This window comes from Oncorhynchus gorbuscha, linkage group LG14 (genome assembly GCF_021184085.1).
Source record: "Oncorhynchus gorbuscha isolate QuinsamMale2020 ecotype Even-year linkage group LG14, OgorEven_v1.0, whole genome shotgun sequence".
Taxonomy (NCBI): Eukaryota; Metazoa; Chordata; class Actinopteri; order Salmoniformes; family Salmonidae; genus Oncorhynchus; species Oncorhynchus gorbuscha.
Genome location: NC_060186.1, coordinates 69,065,104 through 69,092,357, shown reverse-complemented (window position 1 = coordinate 69,092,357; position 27,254 = coordinate 69,065,104). Strand labels below are relative to the sequence as shown.

The window sequence follows — 27,254 nt, the reverse complement described above, 5'->3', positions numbered from 1 at the left end:
TCATATTTGTCTCTCTATCTCTCCATTCAGCCAGAGCTACCACTTGCAAACCACCCGAGACATGATGCGGCCCCATCCCAGTGTCACCCTGGACCCAGCCTTCAATTACCCCCAACACCATGTACCCCTGGGGCCTCAGTTCCGCTCCCGGAACCAGAGCTACATGCGGGCGGTCAGCACCCTCAGTCAGGCCAGCTGCGTCAGCCAGGTGAGTCCCACACAGGATCCTTACAAGGGGAACACCAGGAGACCCGGGGGAGGAGGAGGAAGGAGAGATACAGTAGATGCCACCAGGAGCCCAGGAGGAGGAGAAGGAGGAGGAAGGAGAGAAACAGTAGATGTCACCAGGAGCCCTGGAGGAGGAGGAGGATGAGGAAGGAGAGATACAGTAGACGCTACCTGGAGGTGGAGTAGGAGGTGGAGGAGGTGGAGTAGGAGGTGGTGGAGGAGGAAGGAGAGATACAGTAGATGCTACCAGGAGTCCTGGAGGAGGAGGGGGAGATACAGTAGACGGCCACCATGTGGGCAGTGTGGGTGGGACCATCTGTTGTTTGCTAAAGGGATGGCAATAATCACAATAATCATATAGTTACTTATAGAAACACATTAGTCACCACTAGATCCCCTTTCATTGAGATGGTAGATGCTTGTTCAAGTATTATTGTTTGAGAGAGAGGCTTTTTCATTGTTTAAGTTGTCATTGGTAGTACTGTTGACATATTTTGCGGTTTTCAGAACGATCCATGTGAAACCAATAGATTTGTGTTATTGGTGACATTGCATCAACAAGCAGACCCATAAATATCTATTATTTTCTAATATTTATCTCATTACAAGTTCAGGTTACCTGTTACGGAAGTTCCTACACAGTACTAGGATGCTGTTTTAAACTGCTCAGTCAGTCTAGACAATGTTGGATGTTTGATCAGTAAAAAGCGTTGGTTTTATCCATATTTTGCTGTGTATTAGCTACACTATACATGTAATATATCCAGTCATTTTTATTATGTTATTAAGTAGCAGGCTTTTATGCACTGCGTAATATAAACAAGATTAATTTTGATACACAGCTGACGTTGTTAGTATAGCTTCCTGCCTGCCGTTACGTTGGATGCATTGCGTTGGAGATATACTGTATATATTCACAACATTGAAATTCTGCATGTTGTTTGTACTGTGTTGCACTGTAATTTCTACTTTTGAATAGGTTCTTGTAAGGACATCTGCTTTCCCATTTCCTCAGTAGTAACGTATGTATAAGGCTCCCGAGTGGCACTGCATCTCACTACAGACCTTGGTTCGATCTCGGGCTACATCACAACCGGCCGTGATCGGGAGTCCCATAGGGCGGCGCACAATTGGCCCAGAGTTGTCCGGGTTAGGGGAGGGTTTGGCCAGGGTAGGCCGTCATTGTAAAATAAGAATTTGTTCTTCACTGACTTGCCTAGTTAAATAAAGGTTCAATAAAAATACAAAATATCACAGGAGGCTGCCGAGGGGAGGACGGCTCATAATAATGTCTGAAATTGAGCAAATGGAATGGCATCAAACACCTAGAAACCATGGAAACCACATGTTTGATGTATTCGATTACATTCCACTTATTATGCTCCAGTCATTACCATGAGCCGTTGTCCCCACTTAAGGTGCCACCAACCTCCTGTGGTATGTATGTCTATGATGATGACTTACAATGGGATAGTACATACTGTAAACGGTATACCAAATGATGCATTGTTTTCGCTCTTTTCATTTGGTTGTTTATCTGCTTGATTTTTTTAAGAAAACAAAGATTTTGATGCAAAGTTGTTTTTTTTAAAGTTCGGAATTGCCAGTGCCTTTTTTCTCCTGCTAACACTCCTTCATATTTACTGTACTAAGGGGAAGAATCAAAGTGACAAACAGAAAGGAAGAGGAAAAATTAAGGACTGCTATTCCTGTTTTTGTCTCTCAGGTGAGTGAGACTGAGGTCAATGGCCAGTTTGAGTCAGTTTGCGAGTCCGTTTTTAGCGAAGTAGAATCCCAGGCCATGGAGGCTTTGGACCTGCCTGGCTCATTCCGCACTCGAAGCCACAGTTACCTGCGTGCAATTCAGGCTGGGTATTCCCAAGACGACGACTGCTTGCCTTCAATGACATCCTCCACTGTCACGTCAACTCTCAGATCCACAACAGGTAACAGTATGCATCACAAAATCCCCCCCAAACGAGAGAAGGCCTAGAAAACATACTCCTCATACATTCTATGACATGTGTACATCCTTAACATACCTACATATGTACAGTGGGGTACCCTTGAGCTTTGAGAGATGCTTGGTTGAAAGATTCCGGTCATTTCTTATTTGCTACTTGTCATTGTTGTGTGTCTTGTTTGTCTTGCCTCTGCATATCCTGAGTGTTCCGAGGAAATTTGCTTGCAAGTGCGCTACATTGCACGAACGATGCATCATGTCCCGGCTTCCTGATTTGTCACGTGTGGTGGTGGCAAAGCTAAACCCGTAGTAGAGGGTGGGAGGGGCCTCATTCAAATTAGCACAATGAGAAGTCATACCCACAATGCACCACACCACATCAACACACTACAGTCACACTCACAGCACTTGGCATGTGCAAGAGGAACATGCCCTGTTCTAAGCATGTGAATCTCAGTGATATATGTGTCGTGTGTAGAGTGTGAGTTGTGTAGGGAAGGGTTAAGTGTTAAACAAACCAGTGGTTGGAGGGAGGGGCTATAGACCTCTACAGAGTGTTAGGAGGGTTCATGGCCTGCTCCAGAGAGGTTTTCAGCCTCCCCTTCCATGCTTTGTTTGACAAGTTCATTCCACTAGCACAAGGGTATTCAAATATTATCCTTTGAGGTCCGGAGCCAGCTGGTTTTCTGTTCTACCTGATAATTAACGGAACCCATGTGGTGTCCCAGGTCCCTGATTAGAGGGGAAGAGTTAAACTAAGCAGTGAAACTGTCTTCAAGGTCCAGATTGGATGTTGAGGACACTAGCGTCTCGAACTGATCTTGACTTATAAGCCTACAGAAAACAAGACAGCATCTTGTAACCGACATACGGTAAGTCAACAAACTCAGATATGGTACTGGTTGCTCAAAGGAACTAGTAAAGGCAATTTAGAGCGCGTAAAATAAATCGTTTTTCTATATTGCTGTATTGTGTTGCATAAAACCCCATTTGAAGATATGATTTGAATAATATTTACTGGCAACTGATTTATCACTTCTGTTGTTAGACCAATCAGAAGGCAGTTCTTGCAATCATGTGAGGCTGATCAGTTGACTTGAGGTTTGACAAGGTTTGAAGGGCGCTCTCACTAAAATGTTCAACAGTTATTTTACCTGTTAGGCCCACCGTATTCAAATCTTTCTCCTTCAGCTAAATCTCACATTTAGATGACCTATTAGAAGAATGTCAAATCAGCTCTTCCAAGTAAAATTGTTGCAATAATTGTTCTTTTGATATGAAATATTCAGGGATTTCAAGGTTTTGTGCAACATTTTACACACAATATCTTTGTCACAACATCAACATATCTGGTTGGTTGTGTAAACAGAACCACTGCTGCCTCTAAACTAATTGATCTAGTGCATTTGGTGTATGCCTGAAAGAGTAAAGCTATGAACCCTATTGAAATACTATCATTTCATATTCCGTTTTTCATTTGACAATATTATGACCTGGATTTTAATTTCTCAACACATCTCGTGAAAGCAGTTGTACTAGCCCTCTGTATTTGTTTGAGTTTTTGGGGTTTCTTTGTTTTCTTGTACAATCTGGAGTTTTATTTTGTTTATGTTGTCATGCTCAATTGGGTTACACAGTCAGAATCCCTCAGCCTACGATGTGACCTGCGGATCAAGGAGTGTCCTCCAATCCCACCGTCTTACCTGCTGAACTCCTTTCACCCAATAAGCTCTGTCCCAATTCTGTCCGCTTCCCAATTGGCTCACTAAATTGGCTCTGAAATGGTTGTCAGTTATTCAAGCGTTTTCTGCATATATTTGTATTTTTTATGAGTAGTTCTTAAGGGCTTTTTTTCTCTTCCATATACAGTCATATCCAATTGGGCTATGGAACAGGATGTGCTAGTGAGCCTCAGGGAAATAATTGGCTATGACTTTTTGGCTCCATCTCAAGCCATATTGCAAGTATTTCTTTACCTGGTATCAACCATTTGGTGTCATTTTTAAAGGAATAGCGGCTTTGAAGTTAAATTAAAATAATCCGTAATATTTAACTGGCCTTGCCACTCACTTACATAAAAAAAAGAGAGATCTGAATTCTAAATCACTTCCCAACCAGATGCTAGCATGTCAAGGCTAGCAGGGCCCTTGAGTGGGGAAGGGATCCTATGATGCCCCATTGGGCAGAAGAGCAGCACCCCCTCTCTATTTGACCAGCCATGCAACTCTTGAAGGATAACCGGGGGGACTGAACAGCTGGAGACTTCAGTGATGCCTGTCACAGGTATTTTGATGTCAACACACATACATACGTCTATGTGTATGTGTGTTTTTTGCACTGCCTTCTCAGCAATACATAAAAACGCTAACTTTGATATGATACCAGGATGGACAAATCCCATTTAGATACTATGAGAAACAAACAGGGTTCTGAACAACTCACAAAACTCTGAGGCCTTGAATTCCTTGTTCGTATGCATTAATATTCCAGAAGCATCTTTGTGATGATGGTGCCTCGCTGGCTTTTGCGAGTTGTTTTGAAGTGTGTCTATTCTTAAGCTAAAAGGGCATCATTGGTGTAACTGTATGATAAACCTGTACTTCCCAGTCTAATACATAATCTGCTCATAGCACAGCCATACAATATATGGGGCGGCAGGGTAGCCTAGTGGTTAGAGCGTTGGACTAGTAACCGGAAGGTTGCAAGTTCAAACCCCCGAGCTGACAAGGTACAAATCTGTCATTCTGCCCCTGAACAGGCCCACTGTTCCCAGGCTGTCATTGAAAATAAGAATTTGTTCTTAACTGACTTGCCTCGTTAAATAAAGGTAAAATAAAAAAATATCCCTGAATGTTGTCATATTGCCACTGTCAACAGTCAAAATGTGAGTGCAGTTACAGTGTATTACAGTAGCTTTGTGTTTTTTATTTTGTTTTATGAAAGTCGACCTCTGTAAAGGCCACATGTGGCTGGGTTTGACCCTCGGCGTAGAGGTTATCAGCTGTCTTTGACTGTGGGATTGCAGCCCATTCCCTGGTGCAGCACTATGGGGGGGGGGGGGGGGGGGGGGGGGGGGGGGGGGGTTTACCCGCCACTGGGGAAACTACACATGTCTTATCAACCTCATGGTGAGGGACCTGACATGTTCAATAGGGTTCATAACTGCTTCTCGGCCCAATGACTTGAGTTGTGATTCTTTCATTGCCTTTTCATCTTTTCTGTTGCACAAAAAAAAACACAAAAAAAACAATAGGAAAACACTTAGTAGCGTTCTTTAACGAAACATGCTTTAATGATTTCATTCGGAGAATGGTCTTTTAATTTGAAACTGATTGGTAATGATGGTTTATATTAGGAACCAACAGGGTTCCACTTCCCAGGGTGCAGTGCAGTGAAAAGAGGGAAAGACTGTGGAAGGTAGATGTTCATTGAAATGAGTGAGAAGGCAGTGTAAAAACCGAAAAGCCTACAGTATGTGAGTTAAAATGCATCGCTCAAATGGCTCAGTTTACCTGGTTGAATAATTACTTTATGCATTTTAGTGTACCAGAGCTGTGTTAGAGAGCACAACAATTCCAGAGACCACTTCAGTGTCTGAAGGGCACCTCTTCATTAAGTTTTACACAGTCTCTTTTCGGGTTTGAACAATCACAAATGGATCTGATAAAGGAATCTCAAATGCATCATCTGATTCAAGGGTAATGCTATTCGCAGGAGATTAGCGATCAACAAATAGTCTACACCATTTCTACTCCATGTTCTCAATGCAATGATTTAATCTGATATATCAACTGGAGTTATAGGGTAGTTGTGGTATTTTACTCACATACTGAATGCATATTGTAGGTATATGTATGCCCACTCTAGGTTTGAAAATTTGGGCATTACAATTACATAACACTCCAGCTGTTCCCTCCCTTTGAATGTCCCTCTATTTGCATATTCAAATTTGTCTTCCAGAGGGATATGATATGCTGGAAGGCACTTCTTTGCTAAACGAGGACATGATAGAAGACGACGACGGGGCCAGCTCCTCGGCCTATGAGGAGTTGGAGCGCCTAGAGAGGGAGAACGCTGTAGCTCGCAGCCAGCACAGCACCAGCTCCACTGTAACAGCCATTTCTGTCCCCCCGACCTCGCCGCCTGCCTACCGGATCCCTGATGCCCCCTCCATAGCCGCCCCAGATCCCCCTGTACCTCAGGCCATCCAGGCCTTTAAAGAGTCCGCCAACATGGTGGCCGCCTTCAACATACAGTGGAAAGACGAGATCTCAGCCATGCGCTATGAACTGGCGGAGCTGCGCAGGGACGTGTGCGGCGAACTCAAAACTTTCAACAGCAACTTTTTCAACTTCACCCAGTGCTACAACATGTGGACGATGTGCCGCGAGAGCGCCAGTGACAGCTCAACACAGACCGGGGACCGGGTGTCTGTGGGCATCCAGGCTGGCACCAGCGGGCTCGTCAGGCAGAACACAGAGGACAAGTCTGTCATGTGCCAGCCTGAACCAGCCCCCTTTAACCTCATAAACCTGATGGACCCTCCCCGCATCGAGATCACTGGGGATTCAACGCCAGAGGAGGAAGCCAGCAGCCCCACTAGCTCTCGGCTATCGGAAGATTTTTCAACATGGGACAACAGGGAGCAGAAAATACGCAAGCGCTCTTCGGGTGGCAGCCGCAGGAGTGCCAGTCTGGAACTGTGGAACAGGAAGTACACCAGTGGGCCCATGTCATACCTGTCAATGTCATTCTAATCATTCCCATGATACAACCCAGAAGAAATACAACATGAAGGGGTTTCCCCTTAACAACCCCCAGAGAACCAGAACAGGAGCCAAGGCGAAAAACCGCACACTATGTACACAGCGAGACAGGCAGGGCACTAATGTTGCTGAATGTCCCTTTACTATGGAGACATCTAGTTGTTGGCTTGTCATTCTCAGAGCAAGTAATGACCACAGTTAACTAATCAATAATAAGGGTCCTGTAATGCCATTATCAAGGGATGCCATTAATACCTTGGATTGTGAAAGACGATGATTCGAATGTTACTTCTACAGTCTTGATCCCTAAGCACCACTGAGTGGCTTTCAGCACCTCTCTAACTAGTGTTCTGTGCATCAGATATTTAAAAAAGTGTCTTGTGTGACACTGAGTCAACAGTTTGACTGTTTGAGATCAGCAGATGAGGAGGATGGTGCTCAATCCACCTTAAATAGACAGGGAATGTACCCTCTCATCTGCTCTTATGTAAGGTAGCTTATAGAATGTAGCCATTCCATGAGGTGAGGTTTCAAAGCCTTGACACCACTTAGACTAATTGAATGCACAAAATGACTTTATATATGTTTGTAATTTAAATATACGAATTTAATATAACGGCCTAGTAACTTATCAGTCCCCTAATCATAGGTCCTATCCCATCCCTTTGGTTACACCAATCGGATCCTTTTAAATCTGAGAACAACAAAGAAGTAGGAGCTAGGGAACGGGACTAGGAAACATTATGAAACCGGCGACAGATAACAGACTGCAAATCTGCATGCATCTGAATTAAAGAGAAAAAATTGTCACAAAACGTCAACCCTAGACTTGTTTGGTATTAACTGAGCCATGAAATTCCAGTAATGTGGTGGCTTGTTTCTTAACCTTATTCATTCCAGTTTCTTCTCATGTAGAAACCTAAGCACCTGATTATACTGAAATGATACTGTGAATAACTTTTTAAATCCCAATTTGTAATGATTAAATCAAAAAGAAAGATCATATTTGTGAATAGGTAGATTAAATGTAAAGTAAATCAAATCTATAACCATTCCCTAACCATTCCCTGTGTCAACGTACAAATGTATATTTTTCAGTAACATTTTGTGTAGTTAGTTCATGAAAATGGGCATTTTGAAAGCTCTAAATCTTATTTTGATTGGAGAAAAAGGGAACAGTAGAATGTACAAAAGCTGTATACACCTTATAGCCTAATATTGAAATTATTCTCAGTTTTTGCAACAAAATAGGAGATAATTCTAATTTCATTCAATGATGTTACCGTATTATATCTAACATTCATTAAGCAATTTAAAAGTGTAGTGTTTCAATTTTAAAATATTTCCTGATTTTACATAACTTACCATTTTAAGGCAGCAAGGTAACTCCTACATTTTAGTTAGCCAGCTGCCTTAACTTAAAAAAGGTTTACGTTAACTCAGTATTCATTGCATTGTAATATACATAAGTCATACAACTTAACATTTAAAGTTAGACATTTAATATTTTTAAGTTGAAACAGCTAACATGTTTAATTGTAGTTAACCCAACATTTTTCTCAAATTTAAAATCTAAAGAAATGAACAAAAATCTTGCAGTTTTATTCCAGTGTCCAACAAAGAGGAACTAAGTCTGCATTTACACAGTCAGCCAAATCTTCATCTTTTGCCTAATTATTGTCAGTAGATCTGTTCTGATTGGTCAAAAGATCAGAATTGGGCTGTCTGTGTAAACGCAGCCTAAGAGACCACACAAATGACCGTGACTAGCCAGGGTTTAGCATTATCTGAGTATGAATGTATCAGCTTAACTTCATTCCAGCACAAGCTATGTTACATGTTTCAACCCTATGTGTGTATATACACGTATACTGAACAAATATATGAACGCAACATGTAACGTGTTGGTCCCATGTTTCATGAGCTGAAATAAAAGATCCCCGAAATGTTACATTTAAAGTTTATTTCGCTCAAATTTCGCGCACAATTTTTTAAAACACCCCTGTTAGTGAGCATTTCTCCTTTACCAAGATAATCCATCCACCTGACGAGTGTGGCATATCAAGAAGATGATTAAACAGCATGATCATTACACAGGTGCACCTTGTGCTGGTGACAATAAAAGGCCACTCTACATTGTGCAGTTTTGTCACACAACACAATGCCACAGATTAATGTGCAATTGGCCTGCTGACTGCAGGAATGTCCACCAGAGCTGTTGCCAGAGAATTTAATGTTACTTTCTCTACTATAAGCCGACTCCAACATCGTTTTAGAGAATTTGGCAGTACGTCCAACCGGCTTACCAAACCGGCATACCACGTGTAACCACGCCAGCCCATGATCTCCACATCCGGCTTCATCACCTGTGGGATCGTCTGAATCCAGCCACCTGGACAGCTGATGAAACGGAGGGGTATTTCTGTCTGTAATAAAGCCCTTTTGTGGGGAAAATTAGGCCTGGCTCACAAGTGGGTGGGCCTATGCATTCCCTGGCACACCCATGGCTGTGCCCCTGCCCAGTCATGTGAAATCCACAGATTAGAGCTTAATCAATTTGTTTCAATTGACTGATTTACTTATATGAACTGTAACTCAGTAAAATCGCTGAAATTGTAGCATGTTGCATTTAGATTTTTGTTCAGTATACTATTTTTGTAAAGACGGAAAATGATTGCATATATTCCAAGTTTAGGTCATTCATAAGATTGTGACCATACTGTGTTCTTACATTACACCTCTAAGAGGGCTTAACACAAGCTAAACTCGTAACTATCTTACATGGTCCTAAATCAACCCCTGCACCTTTGACCCAGTGGAGTTTCATTCATTACTCAAATGCATCACCGTCTAGTGTGTTATATGTCTTAAACATCTCCTATTCAGTCCTCGTCAATGAGACAATCAGAGGGCATAGTTGCCCTATACCTCTTCCTCAATGTTTCCAGAGGTATGTGATGCTATTGTACTCCTGAATGTACTAACACCGCCTTCACTAGTGATGGCCAAGCCAGGCTCTATGGAAACCTTAAAAGGTGGAGTCCTCAATTATCTTATTTTAAGTGTTTCTAAAAAAAATATATATATATATATATTTTATTGGTCATGACCCAGTCACGTGACACACATAACCACTCATCCCCTCCATTGTCACATCATACCAACATGGCTTATCAATGTAATGGTTGGGGGCTTATGGAAACTTTGTCCACCTGAAACCACTCCAAATTCCACAGCGCTTCTATACATGGATGTACCCTCCAGAGCAGGAATGTTACAGAGGCATGTGCAAATGACACCACTAACCTAAATCCCTCAAATACTTTATACGGATGAGATGGTTCACCCTAAAGATGTTTTACTTCATCTGGAAAGTGCATCTTTTTATTTTACCAAAATACATTACTTGAGAAACACATGGCACTTTGGAATTATGACATTTACACCAAGTGTACCAGAAAAAGGATGTTGAAAAGATGATAACAGCCACAACAATATAAGATAATAGATATTATTTCCCCACCTGGCTACTGTAACTCAATGGGCCCAAGATCTTTGACCTTGCAGTGGATTGTTTTTTGTCCTTGACTTGTTACAGTACCACACCACCTGTTGGATGTCTATAGGATTGTTGGGCTGACAGTGGTCCATCCTGTCATAGAAAACAAACAACTTCCACTGTAACTATACCAGTTTTTCTCTTTGCAATACAGGAGTAACAATATATACATTTCATAATTTTTTTCCCGATCGTTGCTGGCCCAGATGTCCAAAACAAAAAGGATCTTGAATGTTCTCTGAATGTGTTCCCCATGAGAAAATAGCCATGGGTTGGCTGACATTTCCTGTTGTTTAAGAGGATAAATAAGACTGAGAGCATCACACAAATCAACAGTTACAATTTGAATCTATGAATTATTTCATGAAAAAAGAAAAGGAAAAACGGACTGGTCTTATAAACACTAGCATTCATATTTTCCTCTTTTCGCTCGGAATGACAAAGAGGACAGAATGCAGTGGCTTCCTCTCCATCCTTTCCAGTCTAGGGAGGGAGACTGATATTAAGGTGCTGAATCTATGATGGGGGCAGGTTAACTCTTGATATATCTCAAAACTACATTCATTCATTCTATGCAAGTCCTATGTCCTTTTCTGTTGTTTTGTTTCAGGTTATGATCAGTTTTGAATTTGTTATTAGGTCTTTGGGTTTGTTTTCCTCATACAAGTCTTTAACACTGGAAGGTACATATCATGAACAAATGAATTGTGCAGAGGCATTAATGGTAGAGAATATGTTGCATGAAACTCAGGCAATGCATATTCATTTTGTTGCTTTTTTAAAAAGATCTTGATGTACAAAACGTGTGATATTTTTTATTATTGTCAACTATTGATATAATGTCATATCAGTTAGCAAGAAAGATAGAAAGTACAATTCACAATTATTGCATCATGTAGTCAGAAATTACAACATTCCACCCAGAATGACTTGAAATGTAGCAACGTGCTGAGAATAATATTTATATTTGGTCAGGAAAACATTGGGCGAAGAAATGTACCTCGATTACAAATCATAAAAGTAAAAAGAAGTTGGCAGAGACATGTCTTTTCAAATTGTATTTGTGTCATGAAAACTTATCATGACCTCTTTTGAGTAATGGGACCATATTAATTCTATCATATTTACATTTACATTTAAGTCATTTAGCAGACGCTCTTATCCAGAGCGACTTATCTGATCTGTTTATTTCCAGTTATGCTGCTACTTACTTAATGGGCCCCTGACATCTTTGTTTTTATTTAGACGTCTTATTGCTGTACAGAGACCTGACACAAATACTGTGCTGCCCCTTTGATGGCCAGTCTTGGAGTCCATGGGTTTGGATTGGAATATATAAATAAATAAATATATATATATATATACAGTGCCTTGCGAAAGTATTCGGCCCCCTTGAACATTGCGACCTTTTGCCACATTTCAGGCTTCAAACATAAAGATATAAAACTGTATTTTGTTGTGAAGAATCAACAACAAGTGGGACACAATCATGAAGTGGAACGACATTTATTGGATATTTCAAACTTTTTGTAACAAATCAAAAACGGACAAATTGGGCGTGCAAAATTATTCAGCCCCTTTACTTTCAGTGCAGCAAACTCTCTCCAGAAGTTCAGTGAGGATCTCTGAATGATCCAATGTTGACCTAAATGACTAATGATCCGTTAAAAGGTCCGTTAAAAGTGCAGAGAGCATCATGAAGAACAAGGAACACACCAGGCAGGTCCGAGATACTGTTGTGAAGAAGTTTAAAGCCGGATTTGGATACAAAAAGATTTCCCAAGCTTTAAATATCCCAAGGAGCACTGTGCAAGCGATAATATTGAAATGGAAGGAGTATCAGACCACTGCAAATCTACCAAGACCTGGCCGTCCCTCTAAACTTTCAGCTCATACAAGGAGAAGACTGATCAGAGATGCAGCCAAGAGGCCCATGATCACTCTGGATGAACTGCAGAGATCTACAGCTGAGGTGGGAGACTCTGTCCATAGGACAACAATCAGTTGTATATTGCACAAATCTGGCCTTTATGGAAGTGTGGCAAGAAGAAAGCCATTTCTTAAAGATATCCATAAAAAGTGTTGTTTAAAGTTTGCCACAAGCCACCTAGGAGACACACCAAACATGTGGAAGACGGTGTTCTGGTCAGATGAAACCAAAATTGAACTTTTTGGCAACAATGCAAAATGTTATGTTTGGCGTAAAAGCAACACAGCTCATCACCCTGAACACACCATCCCCACTGTCAAACATGGTGGTGGCAGCATCATGGTTTGGGCTTGCTTTTCTTCAGCAGGAACAGGGAAGATGGTTCAAATTGATGGGAAGATGGATGGAGCCAAATACAGGACCATTCTGGAAGAAAACCTGATGGAGTCTGCAAAAGACCTGAGACTGGGACGGAGATTTGTCTTCCAACAAGACAATGATCCAAAACATAAAGCAAAATCTACAATGGAATGGTTCAAAAATAAACATATCCAGGTGTTAGAATGGCCAAGTCAAATTCCAGACCTGAATCCAATCGAGAATCTGTGGAAAGAACTGAAAACTGCTGTTCACAAATGCTCTCCATCCAACCTCACTGAGCTCGAGCTGTTTTGCAAGGAGGAATGGGAAAAAATGTCAGTCTCTCGATGTGCAAAACTGATAGAGACATACCCCAAGCGACATACAGCTGTAATCGCAGCAAAAGGTGGCGCTACAAAGTATTAACTTAAGGGGGCTGAATAATTTTGCACGCCCAATTTTTCAGTTTGTGATTTGTTAAAAAAGTTTGAAATATCCAATAAATGTCGTTCCACTTCATGATTGTGTCCCACTTGTTGTTGATTCTTCACAAAAAAATACAGTTTTATATCTTTAAGTCTGAAGCCTGAAATGTGGCAAAAGGTCGCAAAGGTCAAGGGGGCCGAATACTTTCGCAAGACACTGTATATATATATATATATGAATAAAAAATAGACGAGACTGTTTAAATACAAATTCATTTTCTGTCCCTCAAGAGTTTTCTCCTCCTGTATTTACGATTTTCTAAGAAAAAGAACTTCAGAAAGTATTCATACCCCTTGACTTATTCCGCGCTTTGTTGTGTTAAAGCCTGAATTCAAAATGGATTAAATAAAACATGTTCTTGTCCATCACACAATAACCCATAATAACAAAGTGAGAACATGATTTTAGAGATTTTTGAAAATGTTTTGCAAATTAATTACTTAAAAATCATACTATGTGATTTTCTGGATTTTTTATTTTTTTATTTTTTAGATTCCGTCTCTCACATTTGATGTGTACCTATGATAAAAATTACAGACCTCTACATGCTTTGTAAGTAAGCAGTAAACCTGCTAAATCGGCAGTGTATCAAATATTTGTTCTCCCCACTGTATATTTGTCCTTGTGTTCTAGGTTATTGTCCGGCTGAGAGGTGAATTAGTCTCCCAGTGTCTGTTGGAAAGCAGACTGAACTAGGAATTCCTCTAGGATTTTTCCTGTGCTTAATTATATTACATACATTTTTTTATACAAAAAAACTCCCTTGTCGACGACAAGCATGCCCATGACATGATGCAGCCACCACCAGCTTGAAAATATGAAGAGTGATACTCAGTGATGTGTTGTGTTAGATTTGCCCCAAACATAACACTTTGTATTCAGGACAAAGTTAATTTCTTTGCCACATTTTTTGCAGTTTTACTTTAGTGCCTTATGGCAAACAAGATTCATGTTTTGGAATATTTTTATTCTGTACAGGCTTCCTTCTTTTTACACTGTCTTTTAGGTCAGTATTGTGGAGTAACTACAATGTTGTTGATCCATCCTCAGTTTTCTCCGATCACAGCCATTAAACCATGTAACTGTTTTAGTCACCATTGGCCTCATGGGGAAATCACTGAGCGGTTTCCTTCCTCTCTGGCAACTGAGTTAGGAAGGATGTCTGTATCTTTGTAGTGATTGGGTATACATCCAAAGTAATTCATAACTTCACCATTCTGAAAGCGATAATCAATGTCTGCTTTAAAAAAAACGATCTACCAATAGGTGCCCTTCTTTGCGAGGCATTGGAAATCCTCCCTGGTTTTTGTGGTTGAATATGTGTTGGAAATTCACTGACGTATCTTACAGATAATTGTTTGTGTGGGGAACAAAGATCAGGTAGTCATTCGTAAATCATGTTAAACACTATTGTAATGGTTTTCTGGGGAAAGAGAGGCGGACCAAAATACAGCGTGGTTAGTTTTGTGCATCTTTAATAAAGATGAAATTACAACAATCTACAAAACAAGAAACGTGAAAAAAAAACAGTCCTATCTGGTGCCACAAACACAAAGACAGGAACAATCAACCACAAAACCCAACACAAAACAGGCTACCTAAATATGGTTCCCAATCAGAGACAATGACTAACACCTGCCTCTGATTGAGAACCATATCAGGCCAAACATAGAAATAGACAAACCAGACACACAACATGGAATGCCCACCCAGCTCACATCCTGACCAACACTAAAAAAAGGAAAACACACACGAACGATGGTCGGAACGTGACAACTATTACTGCTCACAGAGTGAGTTCATGCAAGTTATTATGTGACTTCTTAAGCAAATTTCTACTGCTGAACATAATTAGGGGTTGAATACTTGTTGACTCAAGACATTTCAGCTTTTGATTTTGTATTAATTTGTAAAAATAAATCTATTGACATTATGGGCTATTGTGTTTAGGCCAGTGACTCAAAATCCATTTTAAATTCAGGCTGTAACACAACAAATGTGGAAAAAGTAGTGGTGTGAATACTTTCTGAAGACACTGTATAACAAGCAAATGTTCTAATGGCACTTTCAAGGCTCTTCTTTGTTTAGTTCTTTATTAAAGCCGAGGACATTTGGCAGGCAACAGGTCCATCATGTTTTGTTTTTTGAAAGCATTTTAATGTTCATGTCAACCTCCAGGGTTAGAGGTATGATCACCATACCTGTTCAGGTTTCATTCTTATTTGCTATGGGTTGACCACTGCTTAATTAAAAAGATCTGTTTTATTTCATTTAGGCTGCATTGGTTATCTTACTATGTTTTATTATTTTTATTTTTGCAAATTCTTATGTTTAATTGTGAAATATCAGTTGTTACAACTTATATTTGCCTTATGTATTTTTTCATAAATCAATATATAAAATAATGAAAGAAGGTAAAAGATGTTTGATCTTGAAGGTGTTTTGTATGGTTGTGTAGTTTTTTCCGCAATTTCTGTGGGGATCATAGCTTTACAATGGCAATCAAAAAGAATTGCTAAATTGCTACAAAAATCGTTGCAAACTGATTTTAAAAAATCACAGTGGGTATAAGAATAATTCATAAAGCATCTCATTAAATATAAATGATCCTGAAAACGTCACACAAAAGTTACTCTGATTCACACACAGCAGGGGCCAGGCACAGTATCTATGGCTTTGATCATTTCAATGCGTTTTAGTTTTGTACTAAGCTATCACCTTTTTTATTTTTTATTCTAGGCGCCCGCAGTTTAGCTGGGGGGCGTAGAGCGTACGGCAGGTCTGGTAGGGGACCATTTTCTTAGACTTTTTTATATGTTGTTAATATATTTGTTCACATCAGTTTTGTCCCACCTTCCGGTATTTTAATGAAGTACGAATCATCACTCTCCAGTTATTTGTCAGTAATATCATCATATTGCTTTACACAAATTTGATTAAAGACCAATTCAAAGTTTACAATTATGATATCATTTCGATGCTACCTTTATAAGATTGGTACATTTATAAGATTCAAACATAAAATATAATTCCATTGGAGACATCTTAAGCACGACATCTTAAGCACGTTTTAAGCATGTAACCCAGATTAAGTCCCCACAAATGTTTTGTAGTTTTCATTCAATGGTCACACATTTGGCTTTCATTTGTTTGTTATTTATGTTTGTCCTGACCTGTTTATTATACCTTTTAACGTTATTATTATGATGATGATGATGATGATGATGATGATTGGTATCATTAACATGAGGCATAGCATTAGCATCAGAATTAGCATTGTTAGAGTTATTATTAACATTATAGTATTTGTATTTTACATGAATCCCCTTCTAGATTTACTCAATATTTGTTTCAGTTTGCCCAACAGTTTTTATTTTAGGAAAAGGGGCGGAGTAATTAGAGCTGGAACGTCTCAATTAAGCAGGAGCCTACCTCCTGTTTCTGTAGCGTGAGACAGCTTGATGTACAAGTACACCCCTGGACAGGATACTCGTCTATCACAGGGACATTTTAGGAAAAGCCAGTTATCAATCTAACTCATGAGATGCCGATCCGAAGCAAGGCAAACCAGTGACAAGTCAATGTCGCCATCAGATAGGATTAAAAACAGTACTACATTACCCTCACAAGTAGGCCTACACCAATCTTGATCTTTTTATAGGTGCATACTCATCACAGAGTGGAATTAGTTAGGTAATTCTGCTTCAAACAGGTAGATATCTATAACGTGAACAAGCTGATCTATGAACATGACTGTGACCTTTGTGGAAGATGCATAACAAATTATCACTTTTGCAAGCATCTTACAATGTTCTTAAACATTGTTTTTGAACTTGCATTAACTTTACACTGCTACTGACTGCTACTAAGGACTTGAAGATATCCATCTACAAGTGACAGAGAGAAGTGGATAATCTGAAGACTATCCACACCAGCACAGTAGTGCAAAGCAGAAGCAAATATTGTAAAACAAAGGGAGGTTTCCTCAAGTACAAGTTTACATTGTTGAAACACTTATCCAGCCCATTGATTTGTAAAGATTTGTTGTGTTATTCCATACATGAAAGGTTAATCCACTTTGCATCCATGGGGGCATCACCACTGTATGTATATATGTATGTGACTATGGAAAACATGGTTGTTTTTTCTACTTTCAACTGAAAGAGAATCAACATCACCGGCTCTTTAACTCAGAAAACCAGCAGTAGTGGAGTCAGCTGGACCATAACGGACTGTCTTCATCCTCAACCTGTCCTCTATCGAGTTTGTCCTCTATCCAACCATCTATCCATCTTTCACTCCATCCATTCATTATTCCACTCCATTCCCTTTGGCAAAGCACCTATCATATGCAGTACCTTTAGCATTCAGTCTAACATACCATGGGAAGTTTGTTGAATTTCTCTAATTTTAATTGATCACTTTTTGTGAGGAAACTATGAATTTCCTGCATTTTAATTGCCTTTTTTTTGGTCAAGATTAGGAACAAAGGACCTGTATTTAAATGCAAGTCTATTCACCATTTTTCTAATCTGAATTGGTCCCAGTTATTCAGCATGATGAATACCCATACCCAACTGCTCGTGATCAATCTGCTGCCCCCATGCTCATGTTGCTTGTCAGTCATCCCATGACACCATTACACTAGTACCATCCTGACCTGAGAAAGATCACCTTCCCTCCAGTCTTACTGCCAGGCTATGGCAGGGGGCCGCCAATGGCTCAGATGGATGGAGGTAAATGGAGAAGAGTGTCTGGCTGTTAAAATGCCCACAACGATGTGGCTGATGTTTTTGACCACCAGGAAACAATGGAAAAGGTCTGAGAGTTCCTCTGGACAGAGAAGGAGTCAAAGGCAGACTGATCAGTCAGCATATGCTAGACAGAACAAATACAAGATACTGTAGTAGAAATACTTTTAATTAGGTGGCCCTTAAATAGCTACTCTCGAACTCTTCACTAGAGTGTAATTTTACTCTGCACCGGTGCATTATTACTACAGACACGCCTGCAGACAGTGATTGAATTGAATCTCTCTAATTGATTGCAACTGTCTGTACTTACAGGTACTGTCCTAGCAGACCCACTTTGTCTAATTTACTCTGACACTTTGCTGTCTGAACCTCATGGCCCTCTGCAAATCTGCTAAACACTACTGCAACTTCTTGACAGATCTTGTTCCAATTCAATCTCATGTTTATGTGGTGTTTGTCTGGCAGACTCGTTAATTGAATGTTTGATTGATGTGTCTTTCTCCTTTATTTGTCCTTCCTCTTTTAACATATTTCTCAGCTGATTAGTCCAACCCATTTTTTAAATCTTCATTATAAACAGTTGTTTTTTATATCCATTTAGGCTCTCTCTTCTTTTATCTTTTATGTGCTCATGCCTCATTACCTACAATCTACCTCTGCATGTATTTTGTTATTTGTACATTTACTCATGTATTTACCTTTAACTGGTTATGTTGATGATCCTGTCTCATCTCTTGTTTACTTTCTCATGTGTGACTATTTGTTCCCGTGGTGTGCATCAGGGCACAGTTCTATGTTCTGTGAGATTAGTAGATATTTCTGCATGTTTTTTCTCTGTGTAATCATGCAGAATAGACTTTTCAGCACAGCCTAATATCTGTGGTTCCACCAGTCATAACTGAAAACAGTCTTGATGACACTGTTGTGTTAATGTTCTTGTTGTGGATGGGAACACGGCAAACGTTAAAAACTGTGGACCATCCCAGCACTGTAATGTCCACGTTTTTCTTTGTTATTGATTGATCAAATATCATGATCAATGGGAAGAAATGTATTTGTATATCACGTGAAATATGTCTGTGACTCTCGCTTGACTGTGATCCTGATACAAGTGTTGGCCTGAGGCATGGTAGGTACTGTTATAGTCAGATAAACTATGTGGATGTGTCTCTCCTGGCCCTTCTTTCCCCCTTACTAACTGGTGTTGCCTATTCTTTCCAGGGATCCAGTTTCGTCTCCCTTCTTCCTGCAGTGTGGACCGAGCCGATCCACCTCCAGGTAAGAAAGCCCTCATCACCTTCACCAATCCATACATTGCAACATTGCCAGTGTTAATGAAGTGTTAAGTCTAACACCAAAAATAGTGTCTATAATGTCCCACTCTACATAGAGTAAAATGTTTTAATGTGTTCACTTCTTAACACTTCAGGGTTTAAAATGATGCTTTACAAAATAAACTTTTTCAGTGTGAATAGTCAACTCTAATATCAATCAATCAATCAATCAAATGTATTTATAAAACCCTTTTAACATCAGCCGATGTCATAAAGTGCTGTACAGAAACCCAGCCTTAAACCCCAAACAACAAGAAATGCAGATGTAGATGCACGGTGTAGAATATTGGTGGGCTGATCATTATCTAATCTCTGCTATTTCATTTTGTCCATCCATCACAACTGATGATGGAAATCCTGAGCTGCCTGCCGGTCATTAGTTAGCTTGTGGTGGTGTGATACTAAGCATAGAATTAGAATACTAGGATGGAAATGAACCTTATGACGGAATAAACGTCAGCCATTTTGGTCAAGGAGTTGGTCAACCGTGGTTTGCAAGTGCTTTGATAAGATATTGTGTAAAATAATGTTTGTTAGCTAGCTAGCCAGTCAGTATTAGAGGGATGATTCCATGCATTTTTCAAATTAACTACCAATATGCCAACATTCCATTCAAACAATGCAGTCAATCCACAGCCATGCACTGGCTGAAATGAACAAAAAAATAAGCGCAACATGTGAAGTTTTGGTCCCATGTTTCATGAGCTGAAATGAAAGATCCCCCCCCCAAAAAAATGTTTAATGTCTGTCCAATTTTGTGCACATATTTATTTACATCCCTATGAGTGAGCATTTATCCTTTGCCAAGATAAACCATTAACATGACAGGTGTGGCATATCAAGAAGCCGATTAAACAGCATGATCATTACACAGGTACACCTTGTGCTGGGGACAATAAAAGGCCACTCTAAAATGTGCAGTTTTGTCACACAACACAATGCCACAAATGTCTCAGGTTTTGAGAGAGCGTGCATTTGGCATGGTAGTTGTCGACATATTCTACTTCAGAGCCGTCCAGAGTAGTGATGTTGGACAGGTGGGCAGGTGCAGGCAGCGATCTGTTGAAGAGCATGCATTTAGTTTTACTTGTATTCAAGAGCAATTGGAGGCCACAGAAGGAGAGTTGTATGGCATTGAAGCTCGCCTGGAGGGTTGTTAACACAGAGTCCAAAGAAGGGCCAGATGTATACAGAATGGTGTCATCTGTGTAGAGGTGGATCAGAGAATCACCACCAGCAAGAGCGACATCATTGATGTATACAGAGAAGAGAGTCTGTCCAAGTTATAACATTTGTTTTAGGTCATTTTTGTCTGTTTAAGTAGCTGGCTAGCTAGATTACTGCGATTCACATGTAGCTAGCTGATATTTATGAAGTGAAATGTTTGCTTTCTGTATATTTGGTTTTGTCTTTGTCCCGGCTGGAAGCAGGTTCAGTGAATGGGGAGGTGCAGCATGTGTGAGTTAATACAGTAGGGGAGTGTGAATGCTTCTCAAATGTAATCTTTTATGAGTTCTCCATGTTCTCGTCCTCACAAGAACGGACTCAAGAGAACGTCCTTGGAGAATGCATTCGAAGCATGAGAGTGGGGAGAACGGTAGTATGCATATTGAGATCATATAATGGCACTCGCTGGTTTCCAAGGATACGTAAATGTTGACATGTAATGTCTATTTGCATATATTTTAGATGCTATTTATACTGGGAATTGGCATAAAACCTTTATAAACAGTATGTATACCAATTCCCTGTATAAATAGCCTCTAAAATATATGCAAACAGACATTACATGTTAACATGTATGTATCCTTGGAAAGTAAGGCATGTGATATCAGAAATTGTAGAATTATTGTCTACCTAACATATTGTCATATATTTATACAGAGAATTGGTATAAAACCTCTATAGACTGTATTTGTAAAGGTGTTATACCAATTTGATGTATACATCTGTATAAATATTTGACTACAATTTCTGCATATGTCAAATCAGGATTATGCTTCTACTACCATTCATTCCAATTAGACTGGTTTGTATTTCTCCCTGATCAATATGGCAGCCATCTTGACCCCATTCTGTAACTTGAAGGGTTTATGACATAGCCCCTCTAGTAACTTAATAGGATCTCTATGGTACTGAGGATATGTACTAAGCCTGAGCTGCCTGCTAGTCATTAGTTAGGTGGTGGTGGTGTGATAATGAGGATCTGTCCAATGTGTGAGGTCATCATGGCTCTCGATGTGGGTTGTGTAAAGCAGCTGGTGGTAGAGGTTAAACATGGTTCTGTGGTGACTGAGGGTGGGAGTTAAACATGGTTCTGGTTACTTGGAGGGTAGGAGTTAAACACGGTTCTGTGGTGACTGAGTGTAGGAGTTAAACATGGTTCTGGTTACTTTGAGGTTAGGAGTTAAACATGGTTCTGATTACTTGGAGGGTAGGAGTTAAACATGGTTCTGGTTACTTGGAGGGTAGGAGTTGAACATGGTTCTGGTTACTTGGAGGGTAGGAGTTAAACAAGGTTCTCTGGTGACCTAGAAGGTAGGAGTAAAACATGGTTATTGGTACTTGGAGGGTAGGAGTTAAACATGGTTCTGGTGTCTTGGAGGGTAGGAGTTAAACATGGTTCTGGTTACTTGGAGAGTATGAGTTAAACATGGTTTTGTTTACATGGAGGGTAGGAGTTAAACATGGTTCTGGTTACTTGGAGGGTAGGAGGTAGAACATGGTTCTCTGGTGACTTGGAGGGTAGGAGTTAAACATGGTTCTCTGGTGACTTGGCGGGTAGGAGTTAAACATGGTTCTGGTGACTGAGAGGGTAGGAGTTAAACATGGTTCTGGTTACTTGGAGGGTAGGAGTTAAACATGGTCCTGGTTACATGGAGGGTAGGAGTTAAACATGGTTCTGGTGACTTGGAGGGTAGGAGTTAAACATGGTTCTCTGGTGACTTGGAGGGTAGGAGTTAAACATGGTTCTGGATACTTGGAGGGTAGGAGTTAAACATGGTTCTGGTTACTTGGAGGGTAGGAGTTGAACATGGTTCTGGTTACTTGGAGGGTAGGAGTTAAACAAGGTTCTCTGGTGACCTAGAAGGTAGGAGTAAAACATGGTTATTGTTACTTGGAGGGTAGGAGTTAAACATGGTTCTGGTGTCTTGGAGGGTAGGAGTTAAACATGGTTCTGGTTACTTGGAGAGTATGAGTTAAACATGGTTTTGTTTACATGGAGGGTAGGAGTTAAACATGGTTCTGGTTACTTGGAGGGTAGGAGGTAAACATGGTTCTCTGGTGACTTGGAGGGTAGGAGTTAAACATGGTTCTCTGGTGACTTGGCGGGTAGGAGTTAAACATGGTTCTGGTGACTGAGAGGGTAGGAGTTAAACATGGTTCTGGTTACTTGGAGGGTAGGAGTTAAACATGGTCCTGGGACATGGAGGGTAGGAGTTAAACATGGTTCTGGTGACTTGGAGGGTAGGAGTTAAACATGGTTCTCTGGTGACTTGGAGGGTAGGAGTTAAACATGGTTCTGGATACTTGGAGGGTAGGAGTTAAACATGGTTCTGGTTACTTGGAGGGTAGGAGTTAAACACTCTGGTGACTTGGAGGGTAGGAGTTAAACATGGTTCTGGTTACTTGGAGGGTAGGAGTTAAACATGGTTCTGGTTACTTGGAGGGTAGGAGTTAAACATGGTTCTGGTTACTTGGAGGGTAGGGTTAGGAGGAGTTAAACATGGTTTCTGGTTGACTCTGGAGGGTAGGAGTTAAACATGGTTCTGGTTACTTGGAGGGTAGGAGTTAAACATGGTTCTGGTTACTTGGAGGGTAGGAGTTAAACACTGGTGTTAAACATGGTTCTGGTTACTTGGAGGGTAGGAGTTAAACATGGTTCTTCTGGAGGGTAGGAGTTAAACATGGTTCTTGAGGGTAGGAGTTAAACATGGTTCTGGTTACTTGGAGGGTAGGAGTTAAACATGGTTCTGGTTACTTGGAGGGTAGGAGTTAAACATGGTTCTGGTTACTTGGAGGGTAGGAGTTAAACATGGTTCTGGTGACTTGGAGGGTAGGAGTTAAACATGGTTCTGGTTACTTGGAGGGTAGGAGTTAAAAACTTGGATGGTTCTGGTGTGACTTGGAGGGTAGGAGTTAAACATGGTTCTTGGAGGGTAGGAGTTAAACATGGTTCTGGTTACTTGGAGGGAGGAGTTAAACATGGTTCTGGTGACTTGGAGGGTAGGAGTTAAACATGGTTCTGGTGACTTTAAACATGGTTCTCTGGTGACTTGGAGGGTAGGAGTTAAACATGGTTCTGGTGACTTGGAGGGTAGGAGTTAAACATGGTTCTGGTGACTTGGAGGGTAGGAGTTAAACATGGTTCTGGTAGGAGTTAAACATGGTTCTGGTGACTTGGGTAGGAGTTAAACATGGTTCTGGAGGGTAGGAGTTAAACATGGTTCTGGTGACTTGGAGGGTAGGAGTTAAACATGGTTCTGGTTACTTGGAGGGTAGGAGTTAAACATGGTTCTTTGGTGAGTTAAACATGGTTTTGGAGGGTAGGAGTTAAACATGGTTCTGGTGACTTGGAGGGTAGGAGTTAAACATGGTTCTGGTTACTTGGAGGGTAGGAGTTAAACATGGTTCTGGTTACTTGGAGGGTAGGAGTTAAACATGGTTCTGGTGACTTGGAGGGTAGGAGTTAAACATGGTTCTCTGGTGACTTGGAGGGTAGGGGTAGGAGTTAAACATGGTTCTGGTGACTGAGGGGTAGGAGTTAAACATGGTTCTGGTTACTAGGAGTTAAACATGGTTCTGGTGACTTGGAGGGTAGGAGTTAAACATGGTTCTGGTTACTTGGAGGGTAGGAGTTAAACATGGTTCACTTGGAGGGTAGGAGTTAAACATGGTTCTCTGGTGACTTGGAGGGTAGGAGTTAAACATGGTTCTGTTACTTGGAGGGTAGGAGTTAAACATGGTTCTGGTGACTTGGAGGGTAGGAGTTAAACATGGTTCTGGTTACTTGGAGGGTAGGAGTTAAAAACTTGGATGGTTAAACATGGTTCTCTGGTGACTTGGAGGGTAGGAATTAAACATGGTTTCTGGTACTTGGAGGGTAGGAGATAAACAACATGGTTCTGGTTCTCTTACTTGGAGGGTAGGAGTTAAACATGGTTCTGGACTTGGAGGGTAGGAGTTAAATGGTTCATGGTTCTGGTTCTCTGGTGACTTGGAGGGTAGGAGTTAAACAACTTGGATGGAGTTAAACATGGTTCTGGTGACTTGGAGGGTGGATGGTTCTCTGGTGTAGGGTAGGAGTTAAACATGGTTCTGGTTACTTGGAGGGTAGGAGTTAAACATGGTTCTTACTTGGAGGGTAGGAGTTAAACATGTTTTCTGGTGACTTGGAGGGTAGGAGTTAAACATGGTTCTGGTTACTTTGGAGGGTAGGAGTTAAACATGGTTCTGGTTACTTGGAGGGTAGGAGTTAAACATGGTTCTCTGGTGACTTGGAGGGTAGGAGTTAAACATGGTTCTCTGGTGACTTGGAGGGTAGGAGTTAAACATGGTTCTGGTGACTTGGAGGGTAGGAGTTAAACATGGTTCTGGTTACTTGGAGGGTAGGAGTTAAACATGGTTCTGGTTACTTGGAGGGTTAAACATGGTTTCTGGTGACTTGGAGGGTAGGAGTTAAACATGGTTCTGGTTACTTGGATAGTAGGAGTTAAACATGGTTCTGGTTACTTGGAGGGTAGGAGTTAAACATGGTTCTGGTGACTTGGAGGGTAGGAGTTAAACATGGTTTCTGGTGACTTGGAGGGTAGGAGTTAAACATGGTTCTCTGGTGACTTGGAGGGTAGGAGTTAAACATGGTTCTGGTGACTTGGAGGGTAGGAGTTAAACATGGTTCTGGTTACTTGGAGGGTAGGAGTTAAACATGGTTTCTGGTAGGAGTTAAACATGGTTCTGGTTACTTGGAGGGTAGGAGTTAAACATACTTGGAGGGTAGGAGTTAAACATGGTTCTGGTTACTTGGAGGGTAGGAGTTAAACATGGTTCTGGTTACTTGGAGGGTAGGAGTTAAACATGGTTCTGGTTACTTGGGTAGGAGTTAAACACTTGGAGGGTAGGAGTTAAACATGGAGGGTGGAGGAGTTAAACATGGTTCTGGTGACTTGGAGGGTAGGAGTTAAACATGGTTCTCTGGTGACTTGGAGGGTAGGAGTTAAACATGGTTCTCTGGTGACTCTGGGAGGGTAGGAGTTAAACATGGTTCTGGTGACTTGGAGGGTAGGAGTTAAACATGGTTCTGGTGACTTGGAGGGTAGGAGTTAAACATGGTTCTCTGGTAGGAGTTAAACATGGTTCTGGACTTGGAGGGTAGGAGTTAAACATGGTTCTACTGGTGAGGTAGGAGTTAAACATGGTTCTGGTTACTTGGAGGGTAGGAGTTAAACATGGTTCTGGTGTCTTGGAGGGTAGGAGTTAAACATGGTTCTGGTTACTTGGAGGGTAGGAGGTAAACATGGTTCTCTGGTGACTTGGAGGGTAGGAGTTAAACATGGTTCTCTGGTGACTTGGCGGGTAGGAGTTAAACATGGTTCTGGTACTGGAGGGTAGGAGTTAAACATGGTTCTGGTTACTTGGAGGGTAGGAGTTAAACATGGTCCTGGTTACATGGAGGGTAGGAGTTAAACATGGTTCTGGTGACTTGGAGGGTAGGAGTTAAACATGGTTCTCTGGTGACTTGGAGGGTAGGAGTTAAACATGGTTCTGGATACTTGGAGGGTAGGAGTTAAACATGGTTCTGGTTACTCGGAGGGTAGGAGTTAAACATGGTTCTGGTTACATGGAGGGTAGGAGTTAAACATGGTTCTGGTTACTTGGAGGGTAGGACTTAAACATGGTTCTGGTGACATGGAGGGTAGGAGTTAAACATGGTTCTCTGGTGACATGGAGGGTAGGAATTAAACATGGTTCTGGTTACTTGGAGGGTAGTAGATAAACATGGTTCTGGTTACTTGGAGGGTAGGAGTTAAACATGGTTCTCTGGTGACTTTGAGTGTAGGAGTTAAACATGGTTCTCTGGTGACTTGGAGGGTAGGAGTTAAACATGGTTCTGGTTACTTGGAGGGTAGGAGTTAAACATGGTTCTGGTGACTGAGGGGGTAGGAGTTAAACATGGTTCTGGTTACTTGGAGGGTAGGAGTTAAACATGGTTCTGGTGACTGAGAGGGTAGGAGTTAAACAGGGTTCTGGTTACATGGAGGGTAGGAGTTAAACATGGTTCTGGTTACTTGGAGGGTAGGAGTTAAACCTGGTCCTGGTTACATGGAGGGTAGGAGTTAAACATGGTTCTGGTGACTTGGAGGGTAGGAGTTAAACATGGTTCTCTGGTGACTTGGAGGGTAGGAGTTAAACATGGTTCTGGATACTTGGAGGGTAGGAGTTAAACATGGTTCTGGTTACTTGGAGGGTAGGAGTTAAACATGGTTCTGGTGACTTGGAGGGTAGGAGTTAAACATGGTTCTCTGGTGACTTGGAGGGTAGGAGTTAAACATGGTTCTGGATACTTGGAGGGTAGGAGTTAAACATGGTTCTGGTTACTTGGAGGGTAGGACTTAAACATGGTTCTGGTGACTTGGAGGGTAGGAGTTAAACATGGTTCTCTGGTGACTTTGAGTGTAGGAGTTAAACATGGTTCTCTGGTGACTTGGAGGGTAGGAGTTAAACATGGTTCTGGTTACTTGGAGGGTAGGAGTTAAACATGGTTCTGGTGACTGAGAGGGTAGGAGTTAAACATGGTTCTGGTTACTTGGAGGGTAGGAGTTAAACATGGTTCTGGTGACTGAGAGGGTAGGAGTTAAACAGGGTTCTGGTTACAT

General features: G+C 41.0%; 1 protein-coding gene across 1 annotated transcript in view; it reads left to right on the top strand.

The window, feature by feature from the left end:
- LOC123995557 (disks large-associated protein 2-like) overlaps nt 1–27,254 on the top strand; it is a 194,550-nt gene that overhangs the window by 21,381 nt on the left and 145,915 nt on the right. The window contains exons 4-6 of the mRNA XM_046299191.1: nt 31–208; nt 1,955–2,174; nt 19,268–19,324. Of these exons, the coding sequence (XP_046155147.1) occupies nt 31–208; nt 1,955–2,174; nt 19,268–19,324 (455 nt within the window). The remainder of the gene's footprint in view (nt 1–30; nt 209–1,954; nt 2,175–19,267; nt 19,325–27,254) is intronic.